Source organism: Phytophthora infestans, genomic scaffold (genome assembly GCF_000142945.1).
Source record: "Phytophthora infestans T30-4 supercont1.9 genomic scaffold, whole genome shotgun sequence".
NCBI lineage: Eukaryota > Oomycota > Peronosporomycetes > Peronosporales > Peronosporaceae > Phytophthora > Phytophthora infestans.
Genome location: NW_003303750.1, coordinates 3609993 through 3625857, shown reverse-complemented (window position 1 = coordinate 3625857; position 15865 = coordinate 3609993). Strand labels below are relative to the sequence as shown.

Below are 15865 nucleotides of genomic sequence, written 5' to 3'. Positions count from 1 at the left end.
TCGGCGATTGATATGGCGTCGACTGAGTGCACATACATGTTCGGGCGGGCTTCTCTGCTGCTTTGACGGTCATGTTCACATGTCATCTTGCTACTTTTAAAAGCTTCCACTGGAGGCTCCAGTGAAGCGGATATCAACGCTGTAGCATCACATCCTCTGTGCATCACACCCATCAAGACCCGTTTGTCTACCGGTATGTCGATCCATTCCATACAAACATCCACACAAACACGAAAAACGCCCTAGGATTGGCCACTCGTTTGGTGCTTGGTTGGCCCCTCACTCCTACATTTTGGTCAAGCCACAAACCGATCAACATGTTGCGTCTGAGCCGCTCGCTGCTGTCGGCCGAGCGTCGCGTGGTGCCTCTGCTGCGTCGCGCCTTCTCGTCTCTTCCCGAGAGTGTGTCCCCTCTGACGATGCCGTCGCTGTCGCCCACTATGGAGACGGGCTCGCTGTCCGCGTGGCTTAGAAAAGAGGGCGAGGAAGTGCACGCTGGCGAAGTTTTGTGCCAAGTGGAGACGGACAAGGCCGTCGTGGACTACGAGATGCAGGACGACGCTGTGGTGGCTAAGATCATTTGCCCAGAGGGCTCGGCTGACCTTCCCATTGGTGCGTTGCTCGCCTACACTGTGGAGGACATGGACACGTACAAGCAGCTGCTAGACAGCGGCGCGCTTGCCAATCTCTCGGCCGAAGCTCCTTCCGCCACTGAGCCTGTGGCTGAGTCTAAGCCTGAGCCTACTCCTGCTTCTACTACACCTGCTGCAGAGTCGAGCCACAGTGGCCGCGTGCCGCTCATTAAGTTCTTGGGCAAGCGCTCGCTGCTTCCTGAGTTCAACCACTCGCCTCTTGAGGAGGCTGCGAAGTCCGCAAGCGCTGCTCCAGCCGCGCAGTCTGTGGCCACGTCCACTGTCGCTGCGGACGCTGAGTACGAGGACTTGCCGCTGTCTAACATGCGCAAGATCATCGCAAAACGCCTGGCCGCCTCCAAGCAGGAGGTGCCGCACAGCTACACGAGCATCGACTGCGAGATCGACAGCATTTTGAAGTTCCGCAAGCATTTGAAGACCAAACACGACGTCAAGGTCGGTATGAACGACTTTATCCTCAAGGCTGTGGCGCTAGCGCTGCGTGACGTGCCCGAGGCCATCTGCTTCTTCGATGTTAAGACGCAGAGCGTGCAGCCCAATGCGTCGGTGGACGTGTCGGTGGCTGTAGCTACTCCGACGGGTCTCATCACCCCCATTGTGCCAAAAGTTGACACTCTGGGACTCAGCCGCGTCAACAGCATATTTATGGAGCTCGTGACTCGCGCGCGTCAAAACAAACTCAAGCCCGAGGAGTTCCAGGGCGGCTCCTTCACTGTGTCCAACCTCGGCAGCTTCGGTATCGACCAGTTCCGCGCTGTGATCAACCCGCCTCAGGCCTGCATTCTCGCCGTGGGTGGCGGTCGTAAGGAGGTCCTGCCGCCTCTGGAGATCGTGGAGGGCGTCAACCCGGAGCCGCGGATCGCCACGCTCATGAACGTGACGCTGTCTTCGGACCGTCGTGTGGTGGACGGCGTCATTGCCGGTCAGTTCCTACAGGCGTTTAAGGCTTACATGGAGAACCCGGAGCTTATGGTCCTGTAAGTAGAGCGCTAGATCCCACCAGCTCATGAGTTGCAGACAGGAGCGTGCAGAGTAGTTTACCCCCGGCGTCCTGGGCGATAACAAGGACGTACGACGTTGTCTCCTAGAGTTCTTGTGTGTCCGTTGTTTGCTGTCAGCTTGAAATAGCCATCACGTGACCTTGGTCGTGTGTGTCCTTGAAGTCTGCCGTGTATTCTTGTCTTGCGTTGGGGCAGTTAGTATCAAGGCTAAATCCAGCAAGAGCTCGACGCTCTTTGGTTGTGCACTTCATAGCTAATTCTGCGTTTGGAGGGGCGAGCTTGTCAGCACCCATGGCGAGCATCCAGCGCAACGAGAACCCCGAAGAAGTCTACGAGGTGCTGGAGCGCATTGGAGAAGGGTAAGCCAAGACATTTGACTTCCACAAAAGTAAGAGTACTCACGTGGCGATTCTTTAGGTCCTATGGCAAGGTTTACAAAGCTGTGCACAAGTCGAATGCCGAGGTTGTGGCACTCAAGGTGGTTCCTGTGGAGAGTGAAGACCGCGCTGCGTTCGACGAGCTGACACGTGAGATCCGCATCTTGGAGCGATGCGAGTCTCCTTTTGTAGTGCACTACCGTGGCAGCTTCTCGTACGAGGCGCAGCTCTGGATCGCTATGGAATTCTGCGCTGCTGGCTCGCTCGCTGACCTGCATGTTCTACGTGGACGTCGCGTGCTGAGTGAAGCGGAGATCGCCGCCGTCTGTGCTAACGTCGCGCTGGGACTCGCTCACTTGCACTCTCAGGGCCTCATCCATCGTGATATTAAAGCAGGAAACTTGCTACTTAACGGCGACGGTGTAGCCAAGTTGGCAGACTTTGGTGTGTCCGCACAGCTCACTGCTACAGTTGGTAAGCGTCGTACAGTCATCGGAACGCCCTTTTGGATGGCCCCAGAGGTGATCCAAGAAGCTCAGTACGACTGCAAGGCAGACCTCTGGTCACTGGGTATCACTGCTCTGGAGCTGGCTGAGGGAGAGCCACCACTCGCCCACATGCACCCCATGCGTGCCATCTTTTTGATCCCGAACCGAGCACCACCTGAGCTTCGCGAGCCTAACAACTACTCGGCAGAATTCCGAGACTTCATTGCTGTGTGTTTGAAGAAAGACCCACAGGAACGAGCTTCAGCTGAAGAATTGCTGCGTCATCCTTTCATCGCTCGCAACGTAGAGCGACTACGTGCAAGCTCTAACCGTGCAGCTAGTGGAGGTAGAATGGCCGGCTTGCCTGTTCTCCAAGAGCTGGTAGAACAGAGTTTGGAGCTTGTAGTTGAAGCTCGACTACGAGGCGCAGAGGATGAAGCTGAGTTCCGTGGGGCGGCTACTGGTCGTCCGGATGGCTCGTTGTCGGTTGCCGATCTCAGTACGATGCTACGCAATGGCTCCATGTTTAACGGCACTGGAGGGCTCGGAGGCTTTGGAGGCTCCGACACGGCGGTGGGCTTTACGTCAGTCAGGTTCAATGGCTTTGGTGGGGGAACCACAGTGTTCTCAGGTGCTCCAGTGGACGAAGAAGGATGCGGTACGATGGTATACCGAGGTGACGATAACAAGTCAGCTAACTCTACGATGGAGAGCACCAGCTCGGAAACCCGTGAACGCGATATCACATCTAGCGATCTGTACGGCACCATGATCCCTACGGGGACAGCACGTCCACCGCCAGTGCCGGTAGCCCCTGTGTCCTACTCGAGAACTAGCAGTCGCGGCAGTAGTCACGATGGGAGCCAAGGAGAAGCTACGAAGCCCGAAGCGGACAGCAGCGAGCCGTCGTTCATGAAATATTTCCGACGGATTACGTCGTCCTCTTCGAAGTCGGCGACGATTCGTGCTGCGGGGGCTACAGAGGCTTTATTACGCGCAGCGCAGCAGAAACTTCGTCAACTTGAGGAAGACTACGAACGCGATCGCGAGGAGCTCGCTCGACGCTTCGAGAAGCAGAAGACCGAGCTCGAACGTGAGCTCGAGAGCTTGGGTTTCCACAGTTAAAGAAAACACAATAACCCACAGCTAATAACACAAACTAAAATTTATTATGCAAAATAAAAATCTTATTCCTTCACTTAAGCCTCAAGAGTCATGACGTTGGCTCCACCGACGTCATAGTGCGCGATGTCCGTGCGTCCGTCGAAGAGATCTTGTCCTGCGCCACCTCCGTTTCGGTTGGCGTTGGCGTTTCCTTGGTTTTCCTGCTGAGCGAGCCGAGCTTTGCACGAGAGAAGTTGCAGCAAGCCTTCGAACATCTCCCGCTGCTGTTTCTTGGCCGGTGCAGACGTCTTGAGCGACTTTTGTTGCTTGCGCAGCTCCTTGGTGAGCGATTCTTGTTGCGCCACTTTGTGTTTGTACAGCTCCTGGAAAGAGCGAATGTCTCGCAGTAGACGCGCGTTCGAGGTGCCCTGTTCGAACTCAATTTCCTGCGCGACCTTGTCAGCTTTGCCTTGTTGTAGCTGTAGCTGGCAGTGCAGCAAGTGGAACTGAGACTCCTCTCGTAGTGCGTCCTCCTGGAAGGCGGCACACTCCTGTTCAAGCTTCAGTCGCTCCGCCTCCAGTCCGACGGCGGTGTGGTCATACTGAGCCTTACGCTCCAGATAAACCTGCTCCATCTCCTGATAACGTTGACGAACTGAGCGCAGCTCCTTGATCTGAGGAGCCAACTGGTTCTTACGCTCCTTAAGCGCCTGGTTTATGTCGGTAACCACGCGCGAGATCTCTTCAAGCGTCTCGCCTTTAAGAGCATTCACTCGGGCATTTTGCACCGAGATATCGTCGATTTTATCTTGCGTCGCAAGGAATCCACTGACTCCTTTCTGGCGTTCCAGATCGCGTAGGAAGCCTTCCAGATCCGCGTCCTTACTCTTCAGAAGCTGCTCTGTGCGATGGAGCACCACACTCTCGGCTGTGAGCTCGGCCAGTTCCGCTTTGACCTTTTTGTACTGGTTGGTCTTGTTGCGTAAAGTGGTGGCGTACTGTTTAAACTCTTCACGACTCATAAACTTGTTACCTGAGATGGAAGCCAGCTTGGCTTCCAGCTCTTCCGTGCTACGGACAAGTCGCTGCTTCTCGGCTCGTAGCTGCTCCAGCTCCTCTTCTTTCTCGGCCAGCTTACGCGCCTGAAGGTTGGCGTGTTGACGGAAGACGGCGAGCTTGTCTTCTTCCCCGCTCCCTTGGGCTATTTGCGCATCGGCGATTTGAGTCTGGAACTGTTGAATGGCACGTCTTAGCGCCTGCACCTCGTCCTCCATGTCCGCAATGTCGTGCTCCGTCTTAGGAGGCTCACTGAGTGTCCGTTCCAGACGCTGCAAAGTCTCTTGTTGGGTACGAAACTCGGCCGGGAACATGGTGGTGAGAACGTCGCTGTTGCGAGTCACTTGAGCCTGTAGACGCTCAAAGAGCTGCTCCGGTGTGGCATCTTGCGATAGTGACGCTCGGAGGTCCTGAAGTCGCGCTTCAGCCTCTCGAGCGCGTTTCTCGGCCAGTGACAGGGACAGCAACTGGTCACGCTTTCGATCTGCCAGTTTGGCCTGCTCTTCCTGCTCTTTGCGCAGTGCACTCGTAGCAGACAATAATTCCTGGAATCCAGGGTCGGATGTTGTTTTCTTTTTCAAGTTAGCAATCTTCTCGGTGAGTTGATGAGACTCCTCTTCTAACTGCGAGATCTCACGCCGTAGCTCACCAGGACGAGACTTGGAAGCACGTAGCTGGTCCACTTCCTTGTGCACGGCCTTAAACTGATTCTGAAGCTGCTGGTAGTGCTCGTACATGGCATTTAGCGCTAAATCATGGTAGCCACACACGCGTTAGACCCTAAAAGAGACGGAGATGAGCAACAGTCGTTTAAACCTACAGCCATCACCGAAATACTCTTGAGGTACATTGAGAGGAGCCAGGAAGCGACCGAGGTACGCTCGTTTCTGATGAGCCGACAGACTCTTGAGTGCCCAGTGCAACAGCGTGTAGATAGTTTGTCGATCTCCATGCACCAACGCTTCTCGGAACCCGTCGATATCTCGAGGAAGCGGGAACTTGAGAAGTTGTAGGAACTCCAAATAGCGTTGAGCTCGCGCCTCATCCGCCTCGGCCCGAAGATCCACGCCTGAGTGCCGCGTCGGATCGATCTCCACGAAAACCTCGTGCAGGATCTGAAGCAACTCGAAGTTGCTCTTTTCATCGAAAGCCACAAGCGTTAAGCCCAGACGGAACGGTTCCTTGTTCAGGTGCTCGACGATGAGCTGTAGCTCGCTCATGGTTGCGACGACCCTTCGGCGACAGTGGATTTCGGACCGGATTCCGGAAACCATTAATCCCAGACAAATCATTTATTGCGTCTATATTTTTTTGGCTGATAATAAAAGTGATAAAAGTAAGATACGGTAATGTTATTTTGTATTTTTCTTAAAAAACTGACACAAAAATATTTCAATTGAGCATTGCAAAACCCCAACAATTCTTTAATTTTTAAAATTGTTTCCGACCTCTGTCTCCTGATCCCACTTCATTTCGATTATTGTTAAATGTACTTTTAAAACTTTGTGTTTATAAGTTTCAGTTAAAAAAATGCAGTTTTTTTTAATCACCTTCAGTTTCACTTGACTTCGTAAATTTAAAATAGCGTATAAAACTTAATAGAATTCCGCGCACTACATCATTGTAGTACAACGCGGCTTTTTTCTAGTAGGGCGTTATATTTGTCATTGAAGGTCACGTTAACAACAGGTGCTTGAAGCCACGGCGTCACCAAGGGGACGTCTGGAGCTCTCAAAGCAGTAGAAATACCTGGATAAGAGCTCTCAAATTCACCGTCAATTCTGCATTAGTCTTTTTGTAGCGACACATGAAATGTTCCAGTCGAAAAATGTCTGCGAATACTACAACGCCCTTTAAAGGTGCGTATTAATGGTATTACACGTTAAAATGAGGTCGTTTCAAATATCGAGCTCGTAAAAAAAGGCAAATCGGAAGGATGGCTTCATCAAGCGCACAAGATTAATTTCCAAGCAAATCCCAACAAGTAAATGCTATTTTGCGAAGCTCAGGGCTCTTCTCTACAGGACGCGGAGTTTGTTATCTCGTCTGCTGGAGGTGAAAGATTTTAGCGCTGCACTAAATGACGGTGAGCATTGTTTTATTATGCTTCGCAGATGGAACATTCCTCCCTTTTATCATGGTCGGAGCGTAAAACTAGCTATAAAACTGAGATGAAGAGGAGCATCGTTTTTTTTTACCGAATCTGTGGTCGAATTATTAAAGGCACTCGTTATTTTGCCGGACTGAGATTACATAGCATCGACTTCTATACGTGTACATATACCGAATTACCTTAGTTATGCATTACACCCAATCTGCAGTGCAGAGACCAGAAATTGCGTGTCCCGGCTATCGGTATCTTCGAACAAACAGTCTATTTAAATTTGAATTTGAGCAAGCTCACGAAAAAGATCATCAAAGTCGTCGTCTAGCGTAAACTGCTCTACACTAGTGTCGATCAAATCGGAGTGTACCATAGCTTAAAATATCTCTTCATCCGCTTGTAAGGCCTCTATAAGTCTTGGTGCGTCGAAGACATCTTCATCATGCTGCACTAGACCACAGTGGCGAAATCCGGCGCGTATCGTCGAGGCGGTCAAATCTCCCCATGCCTCTCGAACCCACTCACATAGTAGAGCTCGATCTGGAGGTTTCAGCTTGAACGGTACGCTAGCAACACGGGTGGCTAGCTGCTTTTTAAGGTTGAGAATCCAAGCGTTTCGTAGCCTTTGCTTAACAGGACCGTTCCACGTGGCGTCGGCCGGCTGGCAAACTGAGGTAGCATTTGGGGGCACTTTCATCAACGTGACGTTGACCGCCTTTGCATACTCGATGACCTCTGTGGTCCAGTGACCTGAGAAGTCATCGAGTAAAAGCAACACAGGCTGGTCGCGATTCGGCCGCAAGCCAAAGTGGTAGCGAAGCCACGCTACGGTTAGCTTTCCTCCCCACCAACCTAAAATGTAATGAAAATATTCAGTTAATAAGCCATTCTCATTGCAAAAAAACAATAGTGTTACCTTTTCCGTTTCCGTAGATCTGCATTCCGGTCTCGACTTGGGCTTTAGAGATCGATTTCCAAATATAAGCGCCAAATCCGTTACGGCACTTATCGTTGTCACTCTGGGCTTCTGGGCTCTTAGCAGGACGAACTTTGAAAATGACGTATGGATCATACTTGTTTTCCTCGGAGTCACCCAAGAACATGACGGTAGCTCTCTCTTTAGTCTTCCCACCACATTTCACCCACACCGTTTTAATTCCCTTTTTGGCTAAAGTCCTCCTAGGTAAGTACTCAAAATTGACAGCTTCACAAGTTATAAGGCAACGTTAGTCCAAATCAAATGACAAACGAGAATAATTTTTTTAAATGTACCTGTTTGGTCCGCGTTGTAGATTTTGGTGACTCCAAGGCTTTGTGCCTTCTCATGTACTTCTTTAGCAAATGTTTTTGCAATCTGGTCGAGCTCGGGAGGGCAAATTTGACCCTGGCGGGTCTTAGCTCGAAGGGCTAAGCGATGGTGGCCTTTAAACAGGCTCTGCCAACTCCAGGATGCCGTGAACGCGTGGATACCGGCTTCGTTAGCTTCTGCGAGTGCCTGCAGCCTTAGCATCATTGGTGTGACTGGCACCCCTTCGTCCCGTAGGTCCCCGACCCAGCGAACAAGTTTTAACTCTACTGAGTAAGGTAGAGCGGTAGCTACACCACTACAACGTGCCTTCATCTTCTTGGCTTCTCTAGGGACTGTACACGCAGCGACGATCTTGTGAAGAGATCGACGCCAAGAATAAATGAGGATACGGCGGCAGTTAAATTTGCTAGCTGGTAAATCAGGGTAGAACTTGTGAACTGCGGACGCAATACTACCGTTCTTGTCTAGATACTCTAGTACCCTCAGCTTGTGAGAAGCAGTGTACGCCGTAATGGTGTTCGTTGGTGCTTGGCGGCCCTTGCCACCAGGTAGGCGAGGCCTCCCCTTTGGGCGTTTTCTTTGCGTTGGACTCATCTGCGGCTTTGAGAAGTGAGACCAGTACTAAATAATGTACGCAAATTACTGGCTGTCAAGTCGTGTAATTGATAACTAAGGATGCACGGCTTCTTTTCCACTCAGCGTTTGGCGGCTTCTGATTGGCCACATTGAAGTGTAATTGATAACAAAGAGTAATTCATAACTAAGGTTATTCGGTAGTGCAATACGGTTAAATTGGCGTAAAGGTAGGACACGAGCGCGATTGCACTCGTCTGCGGACTGTTGACGCGTGTTCTTCTCAGTCACGCTGCACTTCGTTCACTTATGGGTAGCTATGCAAAAGAGAGAGTGAGTTATGGTTTATGGCTCCTAACTAACTGATTTCTACCGTAGGCGATCGCAGCTGCTCGGTGCCTCTCATCTCTGGACCACAATTGTTCAACACTCCTCCTCACCGACAGTGCCAAGTGTTCTCAAATGACCCCTCGTGGTCAGGTCTTCTGGTCTTCGTTCTCTTTCGAGCCTATTTACGACCCTAGTGCAGACTCACTTCCTCACGAAGATCAATCAGTCGTGGCGCATCCAGCGCCTACGTCAACAGGTCGGCTGGCATGCGCTCGCTTTCCCAATACTCTTCAATAGCCCCTTCTGGGTGTAATTCCCGACGAACTTGATGCGAACATCAATGTGCTTCGCCTTCATCGATGCGCTCTCCCCGTCAAGCTACTTCAACACAGCCTGGTTATCTACCCTGAGCGCCATCGGCCTCTTATAGGCTATTCCTAGTTCCTCCATTAACTGCCGAATTCCAAGCAGCTCAGCGGCCATCACCGCGGCCGCGGTGTACTCCGCTTCCATCGTAGACAGCGAGACACCCCTTTGCTTCCTGCACGTCCAGCTCACCGCCATGTCATCCACGGTAACGAACCCGCCGGTAGCAGACTTTCTATCGCTCCTATCAGCCGCTAAGTCCGCGTCACTGTAGGTGATTACATCCAAGTCCTCCTCAGGGTCTTTATTCCCTTTCATTCGCAGCTTGAGCCCCTTGATCCCTCCCAGGTACCTCAAAATTCGCTGGCGACCTTCCAGTCTCCCATAGTCGGGCTATGAGTCCGTCGCGTTGCCTTGTGAACGGCGAACATAATATCGGGCCGCGTACAGCGCGCCACCCACATTAAACTCCCCACCAGCGACTGAAACCTTCTCACGGTCACCGACCCGTTTCCACCTGAGGCTGGCAACACCTCGGACACATCCGTTAAATTCCATTCGGCCCCTATCGGCGCTCTCACGCCGTTTGCCATTTCCATTCCGTATTCTCGCAACATCTCGGCGATCCCAGCCTCCTGGCCCAAGTCGTACCCGTCACCATCGCTTTACGTGACACGCATACTCAGGAACTTACTGACTGTCCCAAGGTCCTTTATTGCCAGTCCGGTCAACTCGCCGAAGAACGCATCTAGGGCATCTTGTTGCGTCCCAGTGACTAGGAGATCGTCTACATATACTCCGACGACGCCCAACACCCCTTCACTGAGTCTGCAATACACGCACATGTCCGTTAGGCTCTACTTGAAGCCTACATCCATGAGCTTTTGATGCAAAAGCTTACTCCACAGTCGCCCCGCTTGTTTCAGCCCGTACAGGGCCTTCTATATCTCCAGAGCCAACTTGTCGCTATTCTCGACCTTCAGCATCTTCAGCACCTCAACCAGAACCGACATCCCTTGTGGCAGGCGGATGAAGATGTCCAGATCCGCCTCCTTGTCCGCTTTCACGTAGGCGTTGGGCACGTCGCCGTGCTTCGCTGGAACGCGCCTTTTTCTTGCCAGTGTCAATATCACTTTCACACTGCTCATTTCTATTACCGCGGCGAGCGTCAGGCCGTAGCTCACCCCAAACTCCTGCTCATTCCCACATGCCACCAGCCGCGCCTTAAAGCGCTCGCTTCCTCCTCCAGCGTCCAGTTCTGTCTTGAACTCCCACTTATTATGCAGTATCTTCTCTTCTCTTGGGCTTCAGGATAATCTTCCAGACCCCATTCGCTTCGATAGCGCTCAACTCCTCGGAGATTACCTTGAGCCACTCCTCTTTGCGCTCACTGCGCATTGCTTCACGGAAGCTCTTCGGGTCAGCGTCCAGAACGCTGTTCACCACGTCAACCGCCTCCTCCTCCTGCTCCGCGGGCTCGTCCACCTTTCCGCTGGACTCGCGCGCCACCGATCGCGTCACGTAGCGCTCGCGCTACCAGGCTTGATTCCTGGGCTTCTTCTTCGCTCTGGATCGAGCATCTTCTTCAGTTCCAGCCACCGCAGCGGCACCAGCGAGCTCTACCCGCTCCTGTTCGTCATCGTCATGTAAGTAGAGACGCCGAGCCTTGATATTCTGGTCCTTGCTGAGCGTTTCGATGTTCTTGACGTGTTGGGTGGTCACGACAACGCGATCCTTGGGCAAGCAGACCTTGTACTCCTTCGTCTCTTCACCGCTCCCGACTATCATACCCTGTTGTGCCCGCTGCGAGAAGCTCTTGTTGCACGGGTCCCTGTACACCGTACAGGGGGACCCGAACGCCACAATCTCCCCCAGCGACGGTGTCTGCTTCGTCAACACCTTCAGCGGCGACGCCCTTCTTGAGTTGGAGTTACTCGGTTGAGTATGTACGCCGCGTACTGCATAGCGTCTCCCCAGAAATTCAGCGGCAGCCCACGTGCGAAGATCATGCACCTCTCCATGCGCATGGTGGTGCGGTGCAAGCTCTGCCTTCCCGTTGCTCGCCTGGTTATTGGTCTCACTTCTCTGCCTAGCCACTCCGGTCTTCTTACAGAGCAGATCCACGTTCTGGTATTCTTCTGATGAATCGGTCCGTAGCACATGAATTCTACAGTTGAACCTTTTCTCGAAGAATGCAAGAAAATGTTTGAGCTGCTTCGCGGCTGCGCCTTTGGTCCGAGCTAGGACTCTACAATAATTCGACTTATGGTCCACGAAGTTTACCATGTACCTGTTGTTCTGACGATCCTTTGGCGTATCCGGCCCTTGAGATACAAACAAATGACGCCACCAATGCGGTCAATGGGTGAGTGCACGCCCGTGTCTCTGCCCGACTGTCGATTCTTCGACTGTTTTCCCTGCGCACAGGTGAGGCAATTGACCCGCTTGCGATCCGTTAGCCTGATCCCCGAACTCTGATCCCTGGCCAAATGCTCGACCTCGTCGTAGTTCAAGTGTCCAAGGCGACGGTGAAAATTCACCACGTCACTCGACGAGTCCTCGTCCGAGCCGGTTGCCTCCTCTTCCAGAGCCGCCATGATCACTTCTTCGCAGCCTTCCATGTACCGTTCCTGGTACCACGAGTATGTTTCTGCGTAACTTGACATCGAAGGCAACTTGTCCGCCGTCCCTGGCAGCAGCCACAAGACGTCCATCCCTGCGCGCCAGCACGAAGCCCTTCCGGTCCAGCTGGCCGTACGATATCAGGTTGTGTATGACACCCTTCGCATAGTACACGTCTGTCAACTTGACGGTCTGCACTGCGCAGCACGCGGTGACCTGCAGCGTCACGCTGCCCTTCTTAGTGATGCAAAGCGGATCTCCATTCGGCTGAGCGCACTGGTCCGCACAATCCTCCACATCCTCCAGCCACGACGTGTCGTTGACCAAATGCCTGCTGGACCCCGAGTCCAGTATCCAGAACTCTCCTGACTCATCCGAGTCACCCTCTCTTACTGCCAGCGTCACGTCTGGCTACCTTCCCCCTGCCTGGGTACGCTCTGGGCACATAGGGCGTATGTTCCCGACCCTCCCGCATTCATATCATTAATCGGGTCTCTTTCCTCTTCTCACCCACAGCACTCACCACCTCCCTACCGAGGTTTTTCCACTTACCGCTCTTGGGCTCCCAGGCTTGAGCGAAATGAGCGAGCTCCTCGGCATGTACCAGGTAGTCCGCTCTGGCGTCGTCCACCTTCGCCATCAAGACCATCCTCAGGTCTGCCGATGCGTACTGGACAATGTTGTTTAGCACCAGGTACTCTGCGCTGCCACCACTAGCCTCCGACACGGCCATCAAGTACATGTATTGTTTCCGCCACGTCCTTCTCGGGTCCTTGGGTGCCGTGAAAGGCTTCACTGCCTGCGCCGGAGTTATGTTTGTCTTGAAGGTCTCTAACATCCTCTCCATGACGTATCCTGGCGACCCCACCATGATACGATCGGCTTATTGAAATATCTCTCTGCTGTGCCTGACAAGTAGTGGTCTAGCAGGTCCACCTTGACGTCTTCTGGCCAGAGAGATCCACAAGCTGACTGGGCGATGTTCACTTGTCGTTTAAAGCGCTTGTCTCACTCGAGAAAGCCTAAGCCTAGCCCCACATAGAGTTCCTTGCCATCAAATGGACGGATAGCCAACTTCTTCTGCCTCGCGTCCAGATAACGGACTGCTCCTTGCTGCTGCTGGATTCCCGCGGGACCAGCCTGTGCCGGATGTGGCCGCGGAGGCGCTGAAGCTGCGCGTGCCTGGGCGTGCTGTACTGCTCAAAACCTGCGCTGCTCGCTCTGCCGCTGCACGGTCTCGCTCCTGCTGCTCCTCGGTATAGAGACGCTGGGGCCTCGACGCCGGCATGCCGTAGCCTGGCTGCTGGTGCTCGAAGTATTGTGGATGCGCCACTGCTCTGCGCGGTGCTGTTGGAGACGGTGTCCTCGGCGATCTGCCGAGTGCGTCAATGTGTATTCTGGACCCGCGTCCTAGATCTGACTCAAAGATACCGGAGTTCATCGGTGGCGCCACGAGGCGCTGGGCGCACCCAATTCTGGCGTCTGTCTCCATCTGCACGTGTGCCTTGTTCTGAGACTCCGTCATCTTCTCCAACGTCTGCTTCATGTTCTTCAGCTGCTTGGACATATTCTCGGTTGTGTAAGCCGCATATGGCGGCTGAGCGGTGATCTGCTCTTCAGCATCCTCAGCCATACCGATCCTTTCGCGACCGGCAACGGGAGCCGCTGGAGGCGGCGCTGGAGCGCCGTCACTGGTGGTCTCGTCATTGGCTTTTTGCACTCATAACCTGTTGACGCGTGTCCTTCTCAGTCACGCTGCACTTCGCGCGCTTATGGGTAACTATGCAAAAGAGAGCGTGAGTTATGGTTTTATAGCTCCTAACTAACTGATTTCTACCGTAGGCGATCGCAGCTGCTCGGTGCCTCTCATGGATTCCCAGCCGGACCTCCATTCTTCAGCACGGACATATAGCCATGGGCCCGCCCCTCTCTTCGCTTGATGCGCTGCGCTCGGGCGGCGCCGCCGCGCGGCTTGCCCCAGCCTCTAAGACCTCGACTCGGCAAGGCGCTGTGTCTGGGATTAGAAATTAAGTCCGAGCGAGTGCTGCCAAGACCGTCGGCTAAGTCGCATGTTGGGGAGTATAATTGTATAGTCGGCTAGCCAGTCTGGCAAAATGCTCACTTACATTATTTAATTACCTTTTCAAAACGGCAAGATAGGTTTATTAACAGGATTTCGATCATTAAGATTTTTCAGTAGATCGACGTAACTCCAGAAGCATCTCGTTGGCGTCTTCGAGGACCACCAACAAATTGGCAAGAAACCGACGAGCGTGTCGACGACATGGGAGGCAGTCAGCTGATCATTGGCTGACACCGCCGCCGATGCCAACGGCGGGTGAAGTAGCATTCCGTCGGTATGTTCTGGCAATGTAATAATGTCGGAGGTCGGTGGATCAGATCCAGGTCTATTCGTGGAGGCATCATTTCTAAACGCAAAACAAGATGGCATATTGCTTGGTCAATTTGTCGATGGAGACTGGCAGAAGCGCCCAAGTCACGCTGGGACGCGGGGATCGAGTGTCCGGGATGTGGGTCACAATTTACGCTCAGGTCACTGGATCCTTAAATCAAAGGTGTCGAATAATACATCCTAAACGAGTCCAAAAATGTTCTAATTGTCCTTAAATTAGACTTGCCTTTAACGTGATATTTTTCAAGCACGATATTTCGCCTTTAACCGCTACTGGTAAAAATAAGCGAGATTTGTTTCGTACTTAACGTTGTTTTTAGGACATTAAATGTCTAAAATGTTTACTCGTTTAGGACATTTTATTTTCTTCCAATTAGCAAGTAAAGAGCTTGCAAGCGTGGAAAAAACCCACCAAGATTTGGCTCCACGAGCTCTACCGTGTTTTCGTGGTTATGGGGTTGCATGAGGTAAATGCTGCTTGCTATCCCTGTTTTAGTGAAGAAACCTGACAGTAAAGATTTTTTTAAATATGAGATCATGTGATGGCTTCGCTCTCACTCTATGTGCGGTCCATTCGACAATGCAGTCACTCCGTTACACGTTTTGTACTACTCTGTTCCATCTCAAATCTAACACTTCTCCTTTGCTGACATAGACTCTTTAAATCAGGTCACCTTTCCTCATTCTCATTTGAATTACTTGAGCTGCCAGCGAAACCATAAACGCAGTCGTTATGGGCCAGAAAATTATTGTGCTGTCCATTATTTAAACTTAGAGCTTTAAAAAATAAGGTCTACGTAGAGCGTATTTACCAACACGTTTTCTTGAATGTGCTTGAAATGATATGAGAATCTTCGATGCAGTAAAAACGAACACGTTTTTATTTATCTAAGTGACCTTTGTTGATGTTTTATACGCTGAAGCTTCCGTCTGGTGTGACTCGGGCACCATTAAAAACATGTGAAACGTCCTCCAGGTTGCCCAAGAGATCCAACATTGAAGTAAGCATATCAGTTTGAGAGAATAACCCGATAATGCGCTTGCTCGTCTTATCCCAGTCGAATCGCACCGAACCACGCATAACAATCGGCTGGTCCTTAAGTTTTGCGATAATACCCAGCTTACGCTCTTCCTTATCACATCTGCCTTTCTATAAGCTTTGGAATAGGTACTGCAGTACGTCTTTGGTCGATGTGACGCATGTGTTGGTAGTTGCAATAAGGCATTCATCTGTCAACTTTTCAAGACTCTCGAGCTGTAACCGACCATCCGGGAATACGTGCGTAAACAACTTCCAGTTTTGTTTAAGTGCCTCGATGCCAGAGCATGTTCCGGTATTTAGATCAGGCGACATGCTTACGCTCATGAAATTGGAAATATGCGCCTGGGAAATGTCTAGATCGGGGAATCCGTGCTGGAAGACACGGAAATACTCAAGAGCGACGAACCAGAAATTCTCTCTCGGAGCC

The 15865-nt window shown here is 52.1% G+C and overlaps 3 protein-coding genes across 3 annotated transcripts; 2 read left to right on the top strand and 1 right to left on the bottom strand.

The window, feature by feature from the left end:
* Window positions 1-297: 297 nt before the first annotated feature.
* Window positions 298-1742, top strand: PITG_06108 (dihydrolipoyllysine-residue acetyltransferase component of pyruvate dehydrogenase complex, putative; the record flags this gene model as incomplete). Its single annotated transcript, XM_002998247.1, has 1 exon — window positions 298-1742. The coding sequence occupies one exon, from the start codon at window positions 318-320 to the stop codon at window positions 1632-1634; it is 1317 nt and encodes a 438-aa protein (XP_002998293.1).
* Window positions 1743-1945: 203 nt separating this feature from the next.
* On the top strand, window positions 1946-3644 carry PITG_06107 (protein kinase, putative; the record flags this gene model as incomplete). The annotated part of the gene is made up of 2 exons (XM_002998246.1): window positions 1946-2013; window positions 2072-3644. The coding sequence occupies 2 exons, from the start codon at window positions 1946-1948 to the stop codon at window positions 3642-3644; spliced, it is 1641 nt and encodes a 546-aa protein (XP_002998292.1).
* A 74-nt stretch (window positions 3645-3718) lies between these two features.
* On the bottom strand, window positions 3719-5899 carry PITG_06106 (Intraflagellar Transport Protein 81; the record flags this gene model as incomplete). Its single annotated transcript, XM_002998245.1, has 2 exons — window positions 3719-5427; window positions 5500-5899. The coding sequence occupies 2 exons, from the start codon at window positions 5897-5899 to the stop codon at window positions 3719-3721; spliced, it is 2109 nt and encodes a 702-aa protein (XP_002998291.1).
* Between the last annotated feature and the right edge of the window lie 9966 nt (window positions 5900-15865).